The 18,737-nt window shown below is 35.6% G+C and overlaps 1 protein-coding gene across 7 annotated transcripts in view; it reads right to left on the bottom strand.

Annotated features, from left to right (window-relative positions):
• Window positions 1-18,737, bottom strand: part of LOC120537126 (long-chain-fatty-acid--CoA ligase 4-like) — a 91,857-nt gene that overhangs the window by 15,363 nt on the left and 57,757 nt on the right. For all 7 annotated transcript variants that reach the window (XM_039765806.1, XM_039765808.1, XM_039765807.1 and 4 more), the window contains exons 5-12: window positions 16,824-17,001; window positions 15,676-15,785; window positions 14,696-14,834; window positions 9,669-9,819; window positions 5,239-5,362; window positions 3,750-3,821; window positions 2,534-2,673; window positions 530-702 (exon numbers count right to left, since the gene is read on the bottom strand). In XM_039765806.1, the coding sequence (XP_039621740.1) occupies window positions 530-702; window positions 2,534-2,673; window positions 3,750-3,821; window positions 5,239-5,362; window positions 9,669-9,819; window positions 14,696-14,834; window positions 15,676-15,785; window positions 16,824-17,001 (1,087 nt within the window). The remainder of the gene's footprint in view (window positions 1-529; window positions 703-2,533; window positions 2,674-3,749; window positions 3,822-5,238; window positions 5,363-9,668; window positions 9,820-14,695; window positions 14,835-15,675; window positions 15,786-16,823; window positions 17,002-18,737) is intronic.

Raw genomic sequence — 18,737 nt, 5'->3', positions numbered from 1 at the left:
CAAAGACTTTTATTTTGTATTATTATACAATTCTTTAAACAACTGTACTATTTAAAAATAGTATGTCCGATTGTGCATAAAACAGTTACTCAGCGATTAACCCTGATGCTCCATAACTTAGATGTTTGGGTCTTAAGTTTAGACATTGGCACATTCTAACGTGCATTTCTATGAGACACCCGAGGAAAACCAGAGTACTGTACATCAAGAGAAACTCTCATACATATGGGGAGACTATGTGAACATCACTAAGAGTCAGATTAACATAACTGTTTTCCTAATAATACATAGGGTACAGTTTGAAATTTACAAAAATCAGAATTTACATTTTCAGTTTAAATGTTACTACATCTTTCATCTATAACAAACAGGCCTGTGAATGCAATGGAAACACTACATAAAAGAAAATTTGTGTTCTTACAGCTAACTATTAACTTTCAGAATTAATTTTACTTACACATAAACAATTTTTTTCTTAATATTATTCCAATACATAACTGCCTAGGAAACACTTGACGGAACAACTTACCTTCTGTGATTGTCCCTGCTCCACAGGTCTCTGTCAATCCATAGCCCTGTCCAACAGGACAGCAGAAACAGATATTCATGAAGCGTTGGGTGGCTGGTGATAGTGGGGCACCACCTGAGAGCATCATTCGCACATTGCCACCTAACAATGATTTCACCTTTTTGAATAAAAGCCTAAGAAGTTGGAGAATATATGGGTTATCTTAAAGTAGCTAATATTTACAAAGTAGAACAAAAATATGTTTTATAATGAAAATGAAAGACGTATACTATAACAGCAATAAAAATATACATTTGAAATCCTATTACAAGACACCAATAAGAATGGAAAAATAAAGATCTCTCAAACTCAGTTTAGCTATCAAAAATCTAAATTTGGCCAATAAAATGGAATGCACAGGGCTGTTGTTTCGGTAAAATATGGACCAGACCAGGCTTCACTTGTAGAGCTTCATGGAATACTTCAAAACTTAAAATACATAGGTGTAAAATACAGATATGGTACAGTATTTTGGAACAGATGAAATTTAGTATAATTGCTGACATAAACACTGAGAAAGTATAACATTTAGGGACTTCGGTAACTTTGGTGTTTTACTTATATGAAAAAGTTTTTTTTTTTTAAATCATAAAATACTATTCTATAAACGGGTTACAGGAAAAGGAATAATTTCAGAAGCAATTGTCTTCTATATATCAAATCTACTTGTATTAATTTCAGGAAAAGTTTTTTTTAACAAAACTGATTACAGTAATCCCTCCTCGATCGTGGGGGTTGCGTTCCAGAACCCCCCGCGATAGACGAAAATCCGCCAAGTAGAAACCATATGTTTGTGTAGTTATTTTTATATATTTTAAGCCCTTATAAACTATCCCACACTGTTAACATTATTAGAGCCCTCTAGACATGAAATAACACCCTTTAGTCAAAAGTTTAAACTGTCCTCCATGACAAGACAGAGATGACAGTTCTTTCTCACAATTAAAAGAATGCAAATAGATCTTCTTCTCTTCAGGAGCAGAGAATTTCAGAGGAGAGAGAGAGCCGCAAAGAAAAGCAAACAATCAAAAATCAATACTTGTGCTTTTAAGTTTGCGCGCATTTTAGAGGAGCGTTAGTATCTTCTAAGCAAACAGCCTCTGTGCAAACAGCCCCTCTGCTCACATCTCCTCCGTCAGGCACAGAGAACGTCAGAGGGAGAGATCGAGATTAAAGCAACAATCAAAAAATCAATACATGTGCTTTTGTGCTTTTAAATATGCCGAGCACCGCAATAAAGCGGCATTTTTTTTGAAGAGCGTCAGTATCTTTTAAGCAAACAGCCTCTGTGCAAACAGCCCCTCCGTCAGGCGCAGAGAATGTCAGAGAGGGTGAGAGAGAGGCAGAGACAAGCAAACAATCAAGCTCCGCGCGGGATGCATATCTTATAGCATTGAGGAGTTTTAGTTAATATGTAATACATGCTCTGATTGGGTAGCTTCTAAGCCATCCGCCAATAGCGTCCCTTGTATGAAATCAACAGGGCAAACAAACTGAGGAAGCGCGTAGCATAAATTAAAAGACCCACTGTCTGCAGAAATCCGCGAACCAGCGAAAAATCTGTGATATATATTTAGATGTGCTTACATTTAAAATCCGCGATAGAGTGAAACCGCGAAAGTCAAAGCGCAATATAGCGAGGGATTACTGTAATCATAAATTCCTTAAAGTAAAACTTTTCTTAAAATAAAAGCACGTGTCTATAGAAAAACAGCTGTCAGGTAATCTATGGAGTGGAGTTAGGCCAAAATATTACAAAAAGCAATTTTGCTCCTATTTTTCTTAATTCAAATACAACACACTCACGACAAAAGAATGTTTCCATTACCAGTTATTCTATCTATTCTTTTGATTAGACGTAAAATTACAAACCCTAATTTTCAAAAATCATACCATTTTACCAAAGAAATCCAAATTAATTTAGCTTACAAAAAATTTACCAAAAATGATAAAAATGCTTCTTACATATTACAAAGTGGGGCATCAAATCCTCGTTTAATTTGTTCAAGTTTATAGTCGTAGCCTAGTTTAAAGAGAGTTTTCTGGATGTAATTCATCTCCTGCACTTTGCTCATCACATTCTTGTAGATTCTATCCATAATTTCCTACAAAGGTAAAATAAATTAAATGTAAAATGACATATTTTAAAAGTGTATCAAACAATGAAAGAAAATTATTCTTGCATTAACCAAAATTATGCACAATTTACATTATATTGGCAAAGAACATCAATAAATTAGTTTAACCTCTTAGTGCTGGTGTCAGCGCTATAACCCACCAAACTAATTCCATGGTCACAGCAAAAGGACAGTGTACATATATTCACATACTGTAAATAAATAAATAAATAAAATACACACACACACACACACACACACACACAGAACATACATTTTATCTATATATCTAAACACACAGAAACTCTATAAAAACACATATAACTTGTATATTCAGATCAGGAATAGCATTTCTTATGGTATGGGTAGCGTTCAGTTATCCGCCACACACCCCAACTGAATTTTAGCCAAAAACCTCATATGTCATGTGACCAAATAGCCGACACCCAAAACTTAACTGGTTAACTCTCATAGTTTATGGTAAAGTCAAATATATATTATGTTTACTACACTCTGAGCCACTGAACTTAAGAAGTCCTTCATAGTCATGAATGGATGACTAATGGCTTAATTCACAAGTCTCCATTTGCAGACACCAAGCTGTGATGGACATTCGTCACATGGACGACCATGTTTGAGCAGTATTATGCAACTTGCACTTCATGATTATCAAATTAACATTGCTCAGAGGGAAATGGAAACACTGCAGTGTAGTTTTTTACTTAGTCAGAACGTGTAGTATTCTTTCAGACATGTGGTGTGCCCGAAGATGCACAACCAAACCTACCCTTTTATACTGAAATTGACTTCAGGACTCAAAACCACATAAACAACAATCCATTACTCTTGACTGGGTATTTCAGCTTTTAAGTAGTAACTGTTTGGATAAAGCTGTAGGCCCTGCTTTAGAAACCCAAACAAACTAGAACGTCTTAAAAATTAGCAGTGTATTTCAACCTGATATTACACTATATTGTATTTTATTTTATTGGTTATTTAAAACACTGCTTATGCGACACAATCTATTCTACATGTGACCTATAAACTTCTATATTGTTACATACTGGTACAGCAGCCATGAGCGTAGGTTTCAGTACAGAGCAGTCTCCTTTGCTTCCCTTCTTGATTTTTGTTGACTAAGAAGAACAAGGGATGACAGGAAGCAATTAATAAAAAAGGCAATTCAGAGGCATTATGGAACAAAGTAATTAACAAAGTAATTAATATTGTTGAAAAATCATAATATTAAATATTGTCATACTACCTATATTAATGGTTTCCACATAATCTTTGATAGTGTAAATAAATGATTCATATGTATTTTTTACATGAAAGAATGTAAACACAAAAATATGACATAATTCAGGTGAAAAAATGCAGCACTGGCTCTTTAGAGCGATGACATCAACAGACGTTTTAGTCTAGTATAACAATTTACACATTATCTTCATATGTAACGAAAACACAAAAAAGGTATCAGACCATTATGTGGGTCAAATAACCAAAATACAACATTCAATACCATATGATTAACACTAGAATTACCCGAGCCTACGAAAAAACTCATAGATCCGTCCCACCTTAAATCGCTTTGCACCTCTCCATCAGCGTCTTAATTGTCCTGTAAATGGGTTGATAAACAGCAAACAGCCTGCTATTACATCCCCCCGGCGCACAGTTTTCTCAGCTCAAGTCTGCATTTCTTCATAAAGCACAAAAAAACTTCCTTTAACCCGACGTTGTGCAGTCAAGGGATGAACCCAGTAGCGGCGGCGATTTTTTCTCTCCCTACGTCGCCGTATTACGAGTATTTTTAAAACAAGAAGATTAATATCTAACATAGCAAAATGGTCCATATTGAAAGGAGGCACCTCAAATAAAACGACAAGGGCTTTCATATCCAGTTCCCGACACTGCCTCCACAGGTTAACACACAAACTACAATTTGGGCTGCAGGCTGGCGTTAGACAGAGACAAACGAACGCCGGTGTAGAAGTCAATCTATCGCCACCACAAAATGCAACATAAACGTCTAGGACGTTCAGAGCAAGTTCGTTTATCCAAAAACTTAACGCCCTGTGTGAACAAGGCCTTATTGTTAATATTATATAGTACACACATACATTTGGTTTGTGTCTGTAACAGACCGTGTATATTTATAGTACTGTACTTGTAAAAGTTATTACTAAAACATGAAAAACGTTCCTGTGTTAACTACGTTATACATAGATTGTTGTTGACATGGAACACAAATGAAATGTATGTGTTCCAAATGATGATGTACTATTTTACCCTATAAAGCTCCAACACTTCATTCGAAGATAAACACTGAGAAACTTCTTTACGAAATGAACTGCAGCGGTGGGCGGGGGGATGGGATACCAGGCTGCTTGCTGTTAATCGACACATTTACAGGACAAAACACTCTGACGGAGAGGTGAGAATGGATTTAAGGTGGACCGGATTTACAAGCTTTCTCGTAGGCTCTGGTAATTCTAGTGTTAAATGACATATCATGCAAAAGATACAGATTATCAAAAGTTTAAAAATTACCTGATCTGATAGGGTTTGTGGAGAAGAATAACCAATTCTACAGCCATATGTGACACAGGAGATCTCAGCTGTCATTTCCAGAACATGAGCTAAAGGCAGATATCCAATGTATGTGTCTTTTGGGCTGTTAAGCAATATACAGAGTATTACTAAATAAGTGCTGGGAGTACATATTTGTAAAAACCATAAATGTGCACACAGTATGTACAGTAAATTGCATAAAAATGCATAGTCCTACTAGAATAAAATAAACCTGCTCATCAACATGCACACAATGAGAGGTGATCAAAAAGTTTTTACCCTAACCTATAAAGAGAAACACCAGCAAATCTAAACTTCTAAATCTAAATTCTTCAACATAATCTCTCTGAACACTAAAGTACATGCTTTAGCTTTCACAAAGCTTTTCTATTACACTCGGGTAAAGCAGTTTATCTACAGTGTGCATCCGCTCTTTTGTAGCAGACTTGACATCTTCATCATTGGTATAGCACATCCCACAAAGCTGGCCTTTTTTTGATTTGAGAAGAGAGGATAGTCACAAGGGTGAGGTATGGAAAACAGGGTAGATGTGGCATCTTTTTGAATCCAGAGTTTTACAATGCAGCCTTTGCAACTCATGGAGTGTGAACGGAGGCTTTGGCATAAAGTAGATGGGCAATTGTCAACAGTTTTCCTTGATATCTTTCGCTGATTAACTGTCAAAAATGCAATGCAAATTGGGATAAGAGTCATGTAATCAATATGGACTATACCCTTAACATCACAAAAAATTGTGCTTATGATCCTGACAACACAAGATTGGAGCTTTCATTTCTTTTGATGATGGGGAATTACCATATTTGCCATGGTGCTTGGATTCACAATGATGTATCAAGTGTTTCACCTCCAATTATGAAACATCTTAAATTTCTCACACTTCATATTAATAAGCTTGAGATTCTGCTTAGAACTTCAGATGTGGAAATGATTTAAGACCTTGTTCATGTCTAATTGTTCAAGAATGATGGACAAGACTGACCAAAATTAATCCTTATAATGTCTGCTATCTCGTGTATAATCATGTCGATTTTAAATTTCAATTCATTCTATGTTTTCTGTTGTAATTTTGTAATTATAATTTTCTTTTGTGATCAGCATGAAAGGTCAACCAGACTTTCAGACATCATCAACAGACACCATACCACAACAGAATTCTGTAGTCTATTCTGCAATCTATTGACTGTAGCATAGAAATGGGACTGATCCCGACATTACTCTGAAACCGTACAAACAGTATAAACTACAAATGCTAGAAACATGTAATTCATATAATTTAGTACACACAAGTTAATCTTTGGCTACTTACAAAATCACCACTATAGAATAACCCTTTCAGGATCAGGCGAAAATCTTATTATTCCTCTTATACAATTTGATATCATATACCAAAAAGTATAATAAAATATAGATCTTACTGCATTTTCAGATTCTACACTACATTTTTATTTTTAATATGACTTAACTTTACAGAAAATAATATAATGTGGCTTGTAAAATATAGATCTTACTGTATTTTCAGATTCTACACTACATTTTTATTTTTAATATGATTTAACTTTACAGAAAATAATATAATGTGGCTTGTTTACTGTTCTACAGAAAGCAATAATCTTGTAAATGAAAGCTACAAAACTCAAAAACACTTGTTTAAGCAGTAGAATTATGGGAAGATTATGTGGGGGGAAAAACATATTTACACTATTCAACTGGAACGCTAACATTTAAACATATGTGCATACACATATGCCTATGATGAATAAAGTGCTCCAAACTACTGTTAAGTAAAGAGCACAAGAGAATCATTATTAAGGAGGTTAAACTAAAAAATAATGTTGGATGGATATTTTGCTTACTGTGAAGCAGCAGCCATTTTGGAAGCAGAATTTTAACTACAAATAAAGTGTATAATGAATGGCCACATTTTCTGATACTCCTCCTCAATAGTCAGCTGGTCCTCACATTTGCTTTCAGAAAAGCAAAAATTCATGACGGGATGAACTAAAAGTTGACTCACAAAAATGTTGTTGAATTAGCTGGTAAATGAAAATCTGGGACTAAAAGGGAAACAAAAGTCATTGTTGTTTCTGTAGCAATTCCTGAACATTTCTACTAAGGCAGCAAGAACTGTTCCACCCCAAAACCCCACAGAAGGGTATATTGTCAAAACGAAGGGATGCATGTCATTAGCAACAATTTTGAGATACACTACATGGCAAAAAGTGTGTGGATACCTGACCATTACACCTGTACAAGCTTGTTAGCAATGCCATTCCAAAATCATGGGCACAGATATGGATCTGGCCCCTCTTTTACTGGTGTAACCACCTCCACTCTTCTGGTCTAGGCTTTTCATCACTTTTTGGAGTGTTTCTGTGTGAATTTGTGACTATTTAGCCTAAGGAGCATTTGTGAGGTGAGGTACTGATGTTGGATGAGAAGACCTGGTTTGTAATCAGCATTCCACTTCATCCCAAAGGTGTTCCAGAGGGTTGAGGTCAAGGCTCTGTGCAGACCACTTGAATTTATCCACACCAAACTTGTCAAAGCACATTTTTATAGACCTGGCTCTGTGCATAGGGGTACTATTGTGCTGGAACAGAAAAAGGAACTTCCCCAAAATACTGCCATAAAGCTGGAACTGCACAATTGTCTAAAATATCTTCATATGCTTTAGCATTAACAGTACCCTTCACTGGAAGAAAGAAAGCCCAACTACCTCCCTAAAAAACAGCCTCAGACCATTATCCCTCCTCTACCAAACTTTAAACTAGGCATTATGTAGTCTGAAGGGCAGTGATCTCCTGGCATCAGCTAAACCCAGATTTGTCCATCAGAATGGCAGATAGTGAAATGCAATTCATCACTCCAGAGAACATGTTTCCACTGCTCCAGTGTCTAATGGTGGCATGCTTTACAGCACTCCAGCCAACGTTTGGAATTGCATATACTGATCTTATGCTTGTGTGCACCTGCTTAGGTATGTAAACCCATTTCATGAAGCTTCTGATGCTGATTTCAAAGGCAGTTTGGAACTCAGTTGTGAGTAATGTAATAAGAGTGTACGTGATTTTTACACACTATGATCTTTATCACGCAGTGGCCCCACTCTGGAAGTTTGCATGATCTACCACTTCATGGTGGAACTGCTATTGCTCCGCTTCACAATATTAGTACTTACACTAACCTAGTGATCTAGCAAAGCAGAAGTTTCATGGACCGACTTGTGGAGAAGATGGAATCCTAACACAGGATCACATTTAAGGTAACTGAGTTCTCCAGTATGACCTGCTTTACTGCCAAGGTTTGTCAATGGAAATTGCATGGCTATATGATTGATTTCATGCACCTGTTAGCAATGGGTGCAGCTAAAGCCACCTGAACTCAATAATATGGCCATATAGTATATGCTGTAGCTTTCAAATATCGTTCAACTAACAACAACAAAGTTATGCTATATTACTACAATAACACCAACAGAAAACAACATGCAGTTTGCACTGTAGACATCCAGCAAGAGGCATCAATGGACATGTGAAGTGTGCACAGAACCCTGGACATAGCATGAGCATAAATCAGCAGGAACGAAGATTCATCCAAATATGAAAGGTTTTAATTTCTTTTTCATTTTATATCCACTGGGCTTACTGTTTTGCATTCCTTTGCCATTGCAATTAATAGAATTGGATCTCATTTGGGTCACTGGCAGTCAGACGGTATTTGTGAAAAAAGCATGAGAAGCTGTGCATTATAATAGGACTGTCACTGTCATAGTTGCACTCAACTTTTTTAGTTGATTGACTGTAGCCTACTTGTTACTTTGCACAATTCAGCACAGCAACCACAGGCTTCTTACATTAGCAGTCTTTATATGGCTAGCTGCACTTTTGAGTGTTTTTGAATAGTGTCCCACTCAAATAATCCTGTGACACTGCTGTATGTGAAAACCCCAAGACTACTAATTTCCTGCTACACTTATGCCTGGGCTGCTGTTGCCCACTACCATGCCATACTTGGAGCAATGAAAATTATTTAGTCTTGCTTGTTCTCTTACTGAATTGTAAACAAAGATGATTAGGTGATGCTCATGCATTTTTTTTTTTTAAATTAACTTTGTTTGCATATATGTTTCTGTCATCGACTAGGCATTCAGTTACCTGGGAAAGTTAGGTGTGCCTAATGAAGATGCCACTCTGCATAATGTGTCACAAGTTAGTTTTAAAAATAACGGATGCTTAAATATAACAATGCATATACAGTAAGAAATATCTGAAGAAATTCAAAACTGTGATTTTAATAGTGAAAATATCACATTGGAACAGGGTGATTGTGTTGTAAAAGGAGTTTCCCTTCAATGAATCTTTAACCTCCAGGAACAATAATGTACTCACCCTAGACCTGGTATCCTTTCACACTGTCCAGACATACCAGCTATTAGATTACTATGATCAATCATGACTCCTTTTGGAATGCCAGTTGAACCACTGGTATACATAATAACTGCAAGATCAGAAGAACTAGGACGAGATGGAGGAACACTTACTGTGAAATAAAAAGAAGATATAAATTTAAGACATGGGTGAACATTTGCCAATATTTATGAACATCTACTTATAGTATACTAACACACATAAACGTGTTTTCATTGTTTAGTATGCGAATATAGTGTGGTGTCCAGTATAAGAACTGAGAATAATCCAGATATTGACACTTTTTTTTTTATTAATTTTATTACAATCAATACATAGCAATCAAGTTTTTACAAAAAAAAAGAATTATGTTAAGAACAGATCGATCCCCACCCTGAGAGAGAGAGCAAGCCAAACGGTGTAAAATTTAAGGCTTGTAAAAATACCTAAATTAATAAATTCTCTGTGCTTTATAAACTTATTTTAAAATATTACTGATTAGATCCTGCCATGTTTTGAAAAAAGTCTGTACGGATCCTCTAACTGAGTATTTGATTTTTTCCAATTTCAAATAGTATAACACATCAGTTTCCCACTGACTTAAAAGAGGAGAGTTTGGGTTCTTCCAGTTGATCAGATAAGTCTGCGTGCCAACAGTGTAGTGAGTGCAATCACAATTTGTTTGTCCTTCTCCACTTTAAGCCCCTCTGGAAGAACCCCAAACACAGCTGTTAATGGGTTAGGAGGGATTGTGAGTCCAAGGCTGTCTGAGAGGTAATTAAAAATTTTTGTCCAGAATAATGTTAATTTGGTGCAGGCCCAGAACATGTGACCCAGTGAGGCTGGGGCTTGGTTGCAACGCTCGCAGGTTGGATCATGCCCTGGAAACATTTTGGAGAGTTTTAGTCGAGACAGATGTGCTCGATATATAATTTTGAGTTGTATAATTGTATGCTTTGCATATGGAGCTTGAGTGAATTCTCTGCATTGCTACTTTCCACTCCTTTTCTGATATATTAATTGAGAGGTCATTTTCCCAGTGTCCTCTTGGATCTTTGAAAGGAAGGGATTGTAAAATGATTTTATATATTGTAGAGATGGAGTCTAACTCCTTGAAATTGAGCAATATTTTTCCAGCGTGGATGAGGGTGCAAGATGAGGAAAATCTGGAAGGTTCTGTTTAACAAAGTTCCTGATTTGAAGATAGTGAAAGAAATTTGTAGCTGGAATGTTAAATTTGGAATGTAATTGTTCATAGGATGCAAAGGCGTTGTCTATATAAAGATCTCTAAGCAAGTTAATTCCAAATTTTTCCAGATATTAAAAACTGCATATGTTTGTGAAGGTTGAAAGAGGTGGTTCTCTTGCAGGGTGCCACAGAAGAAGCTTCTCCGTCTTAAAATGCTTTCTACATTGGTTCCAGATTCTAAGTGAGTGGAGCACAATTGGGTTATTAGTGTATTGCCGATAACGTGTGTTTATTGGAGCACAGAGCAAGGAATACAAAGAAGTACTGCAGGATTTTACTTCTATTGCGGTCCATGCCTGTGTATGTTCTTCTATTTGTGTCCAGGTTCTTATCTTATATTACTGGGCGGTATATTTGCCGCCCAGTAATAAAACTGCAAGTTAGGTAGAGCCATGCCCTTCTGCCTTTTGTCTTTGTAGGGTCGCTCTTTTGATGCGTGGATGTTTTGAATTCCAAATAAATGAGGTTATTGTTGAATCTAATTGCTTAAAGAATGATTTATTAATGTATATTGGTATGTTTTGAAATAAAAAGGAGCTTAGGAAGAATATTCATCTTAACAGTGTTAATTCTTCCAGCTAGTGTGAGATGAAGGGTTGACCATCTATGCAAGTCTTGTTTAATTTTTTCCATGCAGACACGAAATTTTGTTGATAAAGAGCTTTATGTTTACTTGTGATGTTTACCCAGGTATTTAAACTGTTCTGCAATGATAAAAGGTAGGGTGTCTAATCTAATATTATATGCTTGAGAATTCACGGAAAGAGTACACTTTTATTCAGATTAATTCTGAGACCAGAGAGCTTTTGAAATTCTGTGAGTGCTGCTAAGACTGCAGGCACAGAATTTTCTGGGTCCGATATATACAGTACCATGTCATCTGCATATAATGAGATTTTCTGTTCCAGTCCTTCTCTGCTAATCCCCTTTATCTGATCAGTATTTCGACAATGTATTGCCAGTGGTTCAATGGCAATTGCAAACAGCAGTGGTGACAAAGGGCATCCTTGTCTTGTGCCACGTTCTAGTTTAAAGTAGTCTGAGCAAATGTTATTGATGCAAACTGAAGCTTCTGGGTTAGTATACAGTAATTTAATCCATGCACAAATGTTGGGCCAAACCCAAACTTCTCCAAAATAGTAAAAGGTATTTCCATTCAATCATGTGAATGCTTTTCTGCATCCAATGATAATAATATTTCTGGGGTGTTTGATTTAGTTGGTGAGTATATTACATTAAACAGGCGTCGAAGATTTGAAGATAAGTGTGGCCCCTAATAAATCCAGTTTGGTCTTGTGATATTACGAGGGAGCACTTTCTCCATCCTTCTAGCTATGATTTTAGAGAGTATTTTAACGTCGTTATTCAGAAGTGAAATTGGTCTGTATGATGCACATTGTAATAAGTCCTTATTTTGTTTTGGAAAGACAGTGATTAGTGCTTGGCGAAAGGTTTGTGGAAGAGATTGGTTATCTCTGGCTTCTGTAAATGTTGCTAATAGGAGGGAGCTAGCTGGCGGAGAATTTCTTGTAAAACTCTGCAGGGTAGCCGTCAGGGCCTGCTGCTTTTCCACCTTGGAGTGACTTTATAGCATCCAGTAATTCTGATAATGACAGAGGTTTATCGAGTTCCTCCACACTAAAAGCGTCAATTTGTGGTATCTGTAATGTATCCAGAAATGCATTAGATTGTATATTGTCTTCTTTAAACTCAGTAGTATATAGGGATTTATAGTAGTCTCTAAAAGTGTACATTATATTTTTGTGTTCGATGATTTTATCTCCGTTAGTGTTAGTGATTACGAGATTGCGTTGCACATCTTGCTTGTGAATTTGTTGCTAAAAGCTTATTAGCTTTCTCTCCATGTTCATAATAATGATGTCTGGATTTGTAAATTAGTTGTTCAGTTTCTTTAGTTGTCAAGAGGTTTAATTCTGAATGTAGAGCCTGCCTCCTCTTATGTAGAGTCTCTGGCATGTTCTTCATCTATTTTAGTAATTTAGCTTTTTATCTCTGCTACTTTCTTCGCTCGGATTTATTTCTGTGGGAAAGATATGAGATAATCTGTCCTCTTAAGAAGGCCTTAAGAGTTTCCCAGAGTATTCCTGCAGAGATCTCAGGGGATGTATTTGTCTCTAGAAAGAATTTGATTTGTTTGGATATAAATTCAGTACAATTCTCGTCAGCTAATAGAAGCGGTTGAGGCCATCTGCGGGTGAGTGTATGGGGCTTAGTAATTTCAGCTCCAAGATCATCGAGCATGGTCTGAAATAACAATAGCATCGTATTTACAAGATTTAATCTTAGGCAAGAAGTTATTATCTATAAAGAAGTAATCAATCCTTGAGTAGCAATGATGTACTGGTGAGTAGAAAGAATATGTTCTTGAATTTGGGTTTAAAAACCTCCAGGGATCTGATAAGTTGTGATCAGTTATAAACTTTGTAATTATCTTTGCGGTGTTAGTTGCCGTTCCACCTGTGGAGGAAGTCTTATCTAAAAGTGGATTTAAAACACAATTAAAGTCCCCAGCCATTATAACTTTATGAGTGTTCAGATTGGGAATGGATGCAAATAAATTTTGTATAAATTCCTTATCATCAACATTAGGTGCATAAACATTTATCAAAATCATTTTACAGTTAGATAAGTCTCCCATGACCATTACATATCTCCCTTCAGGATCCATTACTACATCTGATGCTACAAATGGTACTGTTCTATGTATGAGAATTCCCACCCCTCTAGTTTTCTTTGTAAAACTAGAATGGAACATTTGGCCAGTCCAGTTTTTTTAATAAATGTGTTTTGTTTTTTTTTAATAAATAAATCTGAAGTTGTAGTCATACCCTTACATACCTTTTGTCACAATTTTTTTGTCAATACACATTTCAGAAGGATGGATGGATGGACAGATAGATTTCCCTTGAATTATCCAGACACACAATAATACTGTTATTAAATACTGGCCATAACAAAAACACATGAATGTGTTGCCACTTAAGCTTTTGATATTCACCAGTTTTATTAATTATATACAGTAGTGGGAGCACAACCACATTTACTCCAAATATTATAGTATAGATTAGCCTTTTAGTTAGGTATCTATTTTAATAAATATGTTTATTTAATAGATTATAAAATGTCAAAACCACACAGTGGGTAGCCTTAACATCTACAAAAATCCAGCATCCTGTGCTCAAATCCTATACCTGGAAATTATCAGTTTGGACTCTGCACATTCCGAATGTAACTGGCATCCTGTCTTGGGTTTTTTGCTGCTTTGTGCCCAGTTCTGCCTACCAGTCTAAAAAGGATCCTTGGCAACCCCAAATCTGATTGAGCATATTTGAGAATATTAATGTGTACATATCAAGCCTGCTTCTTGTCTTAACATAACTTTTATTTAAGAACTGTGCATGTCTTTGGAGTCAAAGAGTAATAACTCACCTTGCTTCTGATAATTTTCTACATTACTGGATATATTAGCACCACATGAGCACTAAGCAGTACACAACCATGCAACAAAATTATTGCTTAAAACTAGCATCCTTTTCTTTTGCAAAATTTAAATGTATTAATTTAATGCATAATAATTATAGTCCATTGATAAAAAAAGATATAACTTGGAAATAATGACGATTCTGTTTATAGGATCTTCATTAAAGAGATACTTTTGATTTATTTACATATACAGTACATACTAACAAAAATTCTAAATCAAGTTACCCAAACTAATGAAAAAAAAAATTCAACTTACAGTGTTCAGGTTTGGCTCCCATCTCCTGAACAGACTCTAAGCTGTGAATCTGGATTTCTTTAGGATAATCGGCTGTCTGGATGTTCTTTTTATCAACATAAATGACATGCTTCAGATTGTGAAGCTGCGATAAAATACCCTGTTTGTAAAGTAGGAAGGATATAGCAGAATCAAACATGGTGTGTTTAATATAAATAAATAAATATAAATCAAAAACTAAAATACATTAAAGAAAAAACAGAAATAAACCATTACATGAAAATACAGTATAACAATTAAAACTTTGTTTCTTCTTGTCTAATAAAATGCTATGTAATACATTTACAGTATGATACAGAATGGGGAAAAAACAAATATGTAATTTCAACACAAATATATATTTTACTTTCAAAATGTTTCGAATTTAAATTTTATGACATAAATATTTTCCGGAAATTTATTTACTGTATCTGGCGATTTATGGTGCATTTCCCTAGATCAATCAGCCCTTGACGTAAAGACAGTCTACTATAGGGCACACACAAAACATTTACACCAAGACAAGCTACAATTTGGGCTTTGCAAGGTAAGGAATGACTGTTCTTATTTATATTGTTCTGTATCAATACAAAAAAATGTACATTTAATACAATTCAATAAAAAACAATCATCAACTCGATTTACTTCTGCCTAGTTATAGAACACAAAAACAGAAACCAGTCAGAATCTACTAGATACCCTGCTTAACTAAGCGGCTTGTAATTAACTGTTTATGTTTTCTCAACAATGCCTACATTTAAGTGTGCTACATCTTTCCTTAGAACCAATTCCTGTGATTCTTCATATGTGAATGAAAAACAACATTTTCAGATATTGTTTAGTTACAATTTGTTTCCATTAGTCACTGCAACAATTGGTAAGACTTTATTTTAAAAACAAACTCCTCAGTGTAAGACATAAAAAAAGTATTCCCTACCCCTATCACACAAGGTAAGACTTGCCTTGAGTTTAGTTTCAAGAAGTTCCACGCTTGTAATGAGATGAGTGGCGTCACATTGATTTAGTCCATAAACCACAGCATCTTCTCCAAGTGTGGCATAGAAGGTCACCACTGCGGAAATATTGAGCATTCAAATTGAATAATTAAAATAAAAGTAAAGATATATAAATGTGTATACCACAGTATGAAACTGACTTAGGTACTGTTTAAGCTCAAGTAAATAAACATAAAAGAAGCAATCACGTTTTGTACAAGTGATTTACATGTGAATCCTTTTCTTATTCTTCTCAGAGGCACCATCACCATCTTTTGAAATTTTGCCATTTTGTTTTACACAAGCTTAGAAAATTCAAGGTTGTTGGCACTAGGCAGTAATTCACCTTTGATATGATGCAAGCACTCTGAAGGAGAAAAAAGTACATTCACAGATACTCAGAATCATATTTGGATTTTAAATTAACATTACATCATGTTTCTGGTCTGGGAAGATGAATCTGTGAACTCAAAATGTATAAGGTGAAGGGAATTGCATCTTAGAACCAAATCATGAAAGCAGTATTGTGTAGGGACACTAATAAATTTGGCCCCATTGACTACCTATATAATGAACTGGTGACTTTTATGACATTAAATTAATTGGCATAAAAGCAACATCTTTACTTGTACAGATTTCAGACTACTTGTACTAAGAACACATACATACATCTATTTAGATTGTTTTCATTGACAATTTCAAATAACCTATATGAAAAACAAGCACTCATTTTCCTTCCCCAGGCACATACATAAAAAAGAAAAACATATTTGAAAAGCTCACTAATGCTTATATCAACCAAACAAATTTGGGACAATGCCAATGGAATTAAATTCAAAACCCAGTATTAAAGTACAGCGGAATCCTAACCAAAAAAATGGTATTTCTTTGTATTGTGACTTTATTTGAATGCACATACTGTATATCTATATTAGGTGGTTTTAATTAGAACTTTTGATTTCAACATTTAAGCTTTTTTTTGGTATTACATATTTATTTTTGTTCAACGGGCAATCAATCTTGAAACAGTTTGCTCCTTTCCAGCTTCTTAAAAAAAGCAAAACATTACAATTAAAACAAGGAAATAAACACAAATTTAACGAATAACAACTTACATGGAAAATTGTATCGGAAACAAGCATTAGCTGCAATCATCCATTCGGCCCTCGTCTCACAGAAAATGGCAATTGTGTTCTTTGGTTCTTGTCCCAAAGCAGCTAGGCCACTGCCCAAGTGATTCACCTGAACATCGATTTCTTCATACGTAATCCATTTGTAGTTCCCCAATATCAACTGAAAAACAGAATAGGTAATAAATTCAAGTTTACAGTTCGGAGTTTGCCAATTAGAGGCAATGATTTAGTGCGATACATCCCTCCTTGTCAAACAACTATTTCAGACAAATTTCCTTACTTAAATAGGGAAAGAATGATATATTAATACAAAAATACTTGCAGTTTCTGAATAAATTTGTAATGTTCATAATAAGAGTATATTTCATCTGCTGACTGCATCTTTTTTTTTGTACCACTATGAAATTCCAAAAAGCACAAAAATTAATAAATGAATGTACGTTGTATTCTTCAGAGGAATAAAGAACAGATGACAAGAGATCATGATGGATGAAACTATAGATAGTGTAACAAAAATTTAGTTCCCATCAAATTACCATTGGCACTGGTTTCCTCTTCATCCCTTTATTCCTTCCGGTCTGCAAGACTTTGCTCCACCTCACCTTTCCACATTAAACTTAATTTGCAACTTGCAGGGTGTGGCAAAACCCATTTTGGGGTCAGACACAGGCCTATAATAATTAAGTGCCAACAAGCCACATCATTACCTGGGTACCATAAAAACAGTGCACCAGAGCAGTGACCGGTCTTTAAATGGCTATTTTGTTACAGTATCCTCCAGGCTATCTGCCCTTGTTTATAAATAAATGGGCCAAACTGTGCATCTATCAGGATTGGCTGCTGACCGATCTTCCTGATGTATAACTGGCATCTTCTCACTTAGTCTACAAGAATCCTTCTGTCACTGTAACACTGCTGTAGAAATTATTCTTGTGGCAGTGTTTATTGCTCCCTCTTTAATTCCCATCTGAACATAATTTGTACTGTTTTTTTTGAAGTGGTAGTTAGCAAGGGTCAAAACTTCCCACCACACAAGCAAGAACATATTATATAGGGCACTGTGCTAATGTCTTTGACCAGCCAAGAAAAGTGTGTTTAAAGCAAATAATCATAAAACATTACAATAAACATATTTTGACAAAATGACAAGCGTGTCTGTGGTTTTCCTAGAACATTTATATCATGTGAAATGGCATAAACAACAAAGGTTTGGTGGAGAAACCACTCCCCGAAGCACCCAAGTTCCATTCCATGTGTTTGATAACCAACTTTAAAAATGATTTCTTTGAGTGTCCTAACAATGGTCTGCAGTATTGTAATATATATCTATACTAATAAAAGGCAAAGCCCTCACTGACTGACTGACTGACTCATCACTAATTCTCCAAGTTCCCATGTAGGTAGAAGGCTGAAATTTGGCGGGCTCATTCCTTACAGCTTCCTTACAAACGTTGGGCAGGTTTCATTTCGAAATTCTACGTGTAATGGTCATAACTGGAAGCTATTTTTCGCCATTTACTGTAATGGAGTTGAGCTTGAAAGCCGTGGTGGCGGAGTTTCGCGTGACATCATCACGCCTCCCACGTAATCAACTGAACTGACTGTCAACGCAGTGCAAAGAAAACCAGGAAGAGCTCAAAAAAGCGCTGAAGAAAACATGCATTATATAATTATGAAGGCAGCGAAACAATAAGAAGCGAGCGAGTGACATATACAACCATATTCATGAGTGCTGCTACTTCGGAAACAAAGCAAGGTGTAAACCTAAAGTTTAAATTAAGTTCATAGGCAGGCTGCCGCTGGCGTTTGTCATGCCCACGGGTAATGCGGGATACAAGTTTGAGAGGACGCAGGATATAAACGAGAGTTTTGATCTCTTTGTAACTAAGTTAAAAT

The sequence above is a fragment of the Polypterus senegalus genome, chromosome 10 (assembly GCF_016835505.1).
Source record: "Polypterus senegalus isolate Bchr_013 chromosome 10, ASM1683550v1, whole genome shotgun sequence".
NCBI classification, from domain to species: Eukaryota; Metazoa; Chordata; class Cladistia; order Polypteriformes; family Polypteridae; genus Polypterus; species Polypterus senegalus.
The sequence above is the reverse complement of the archived record's forward strand: the minus strand, read 5'-3'. Positions and strand labels throughout refer to the sequence as shown.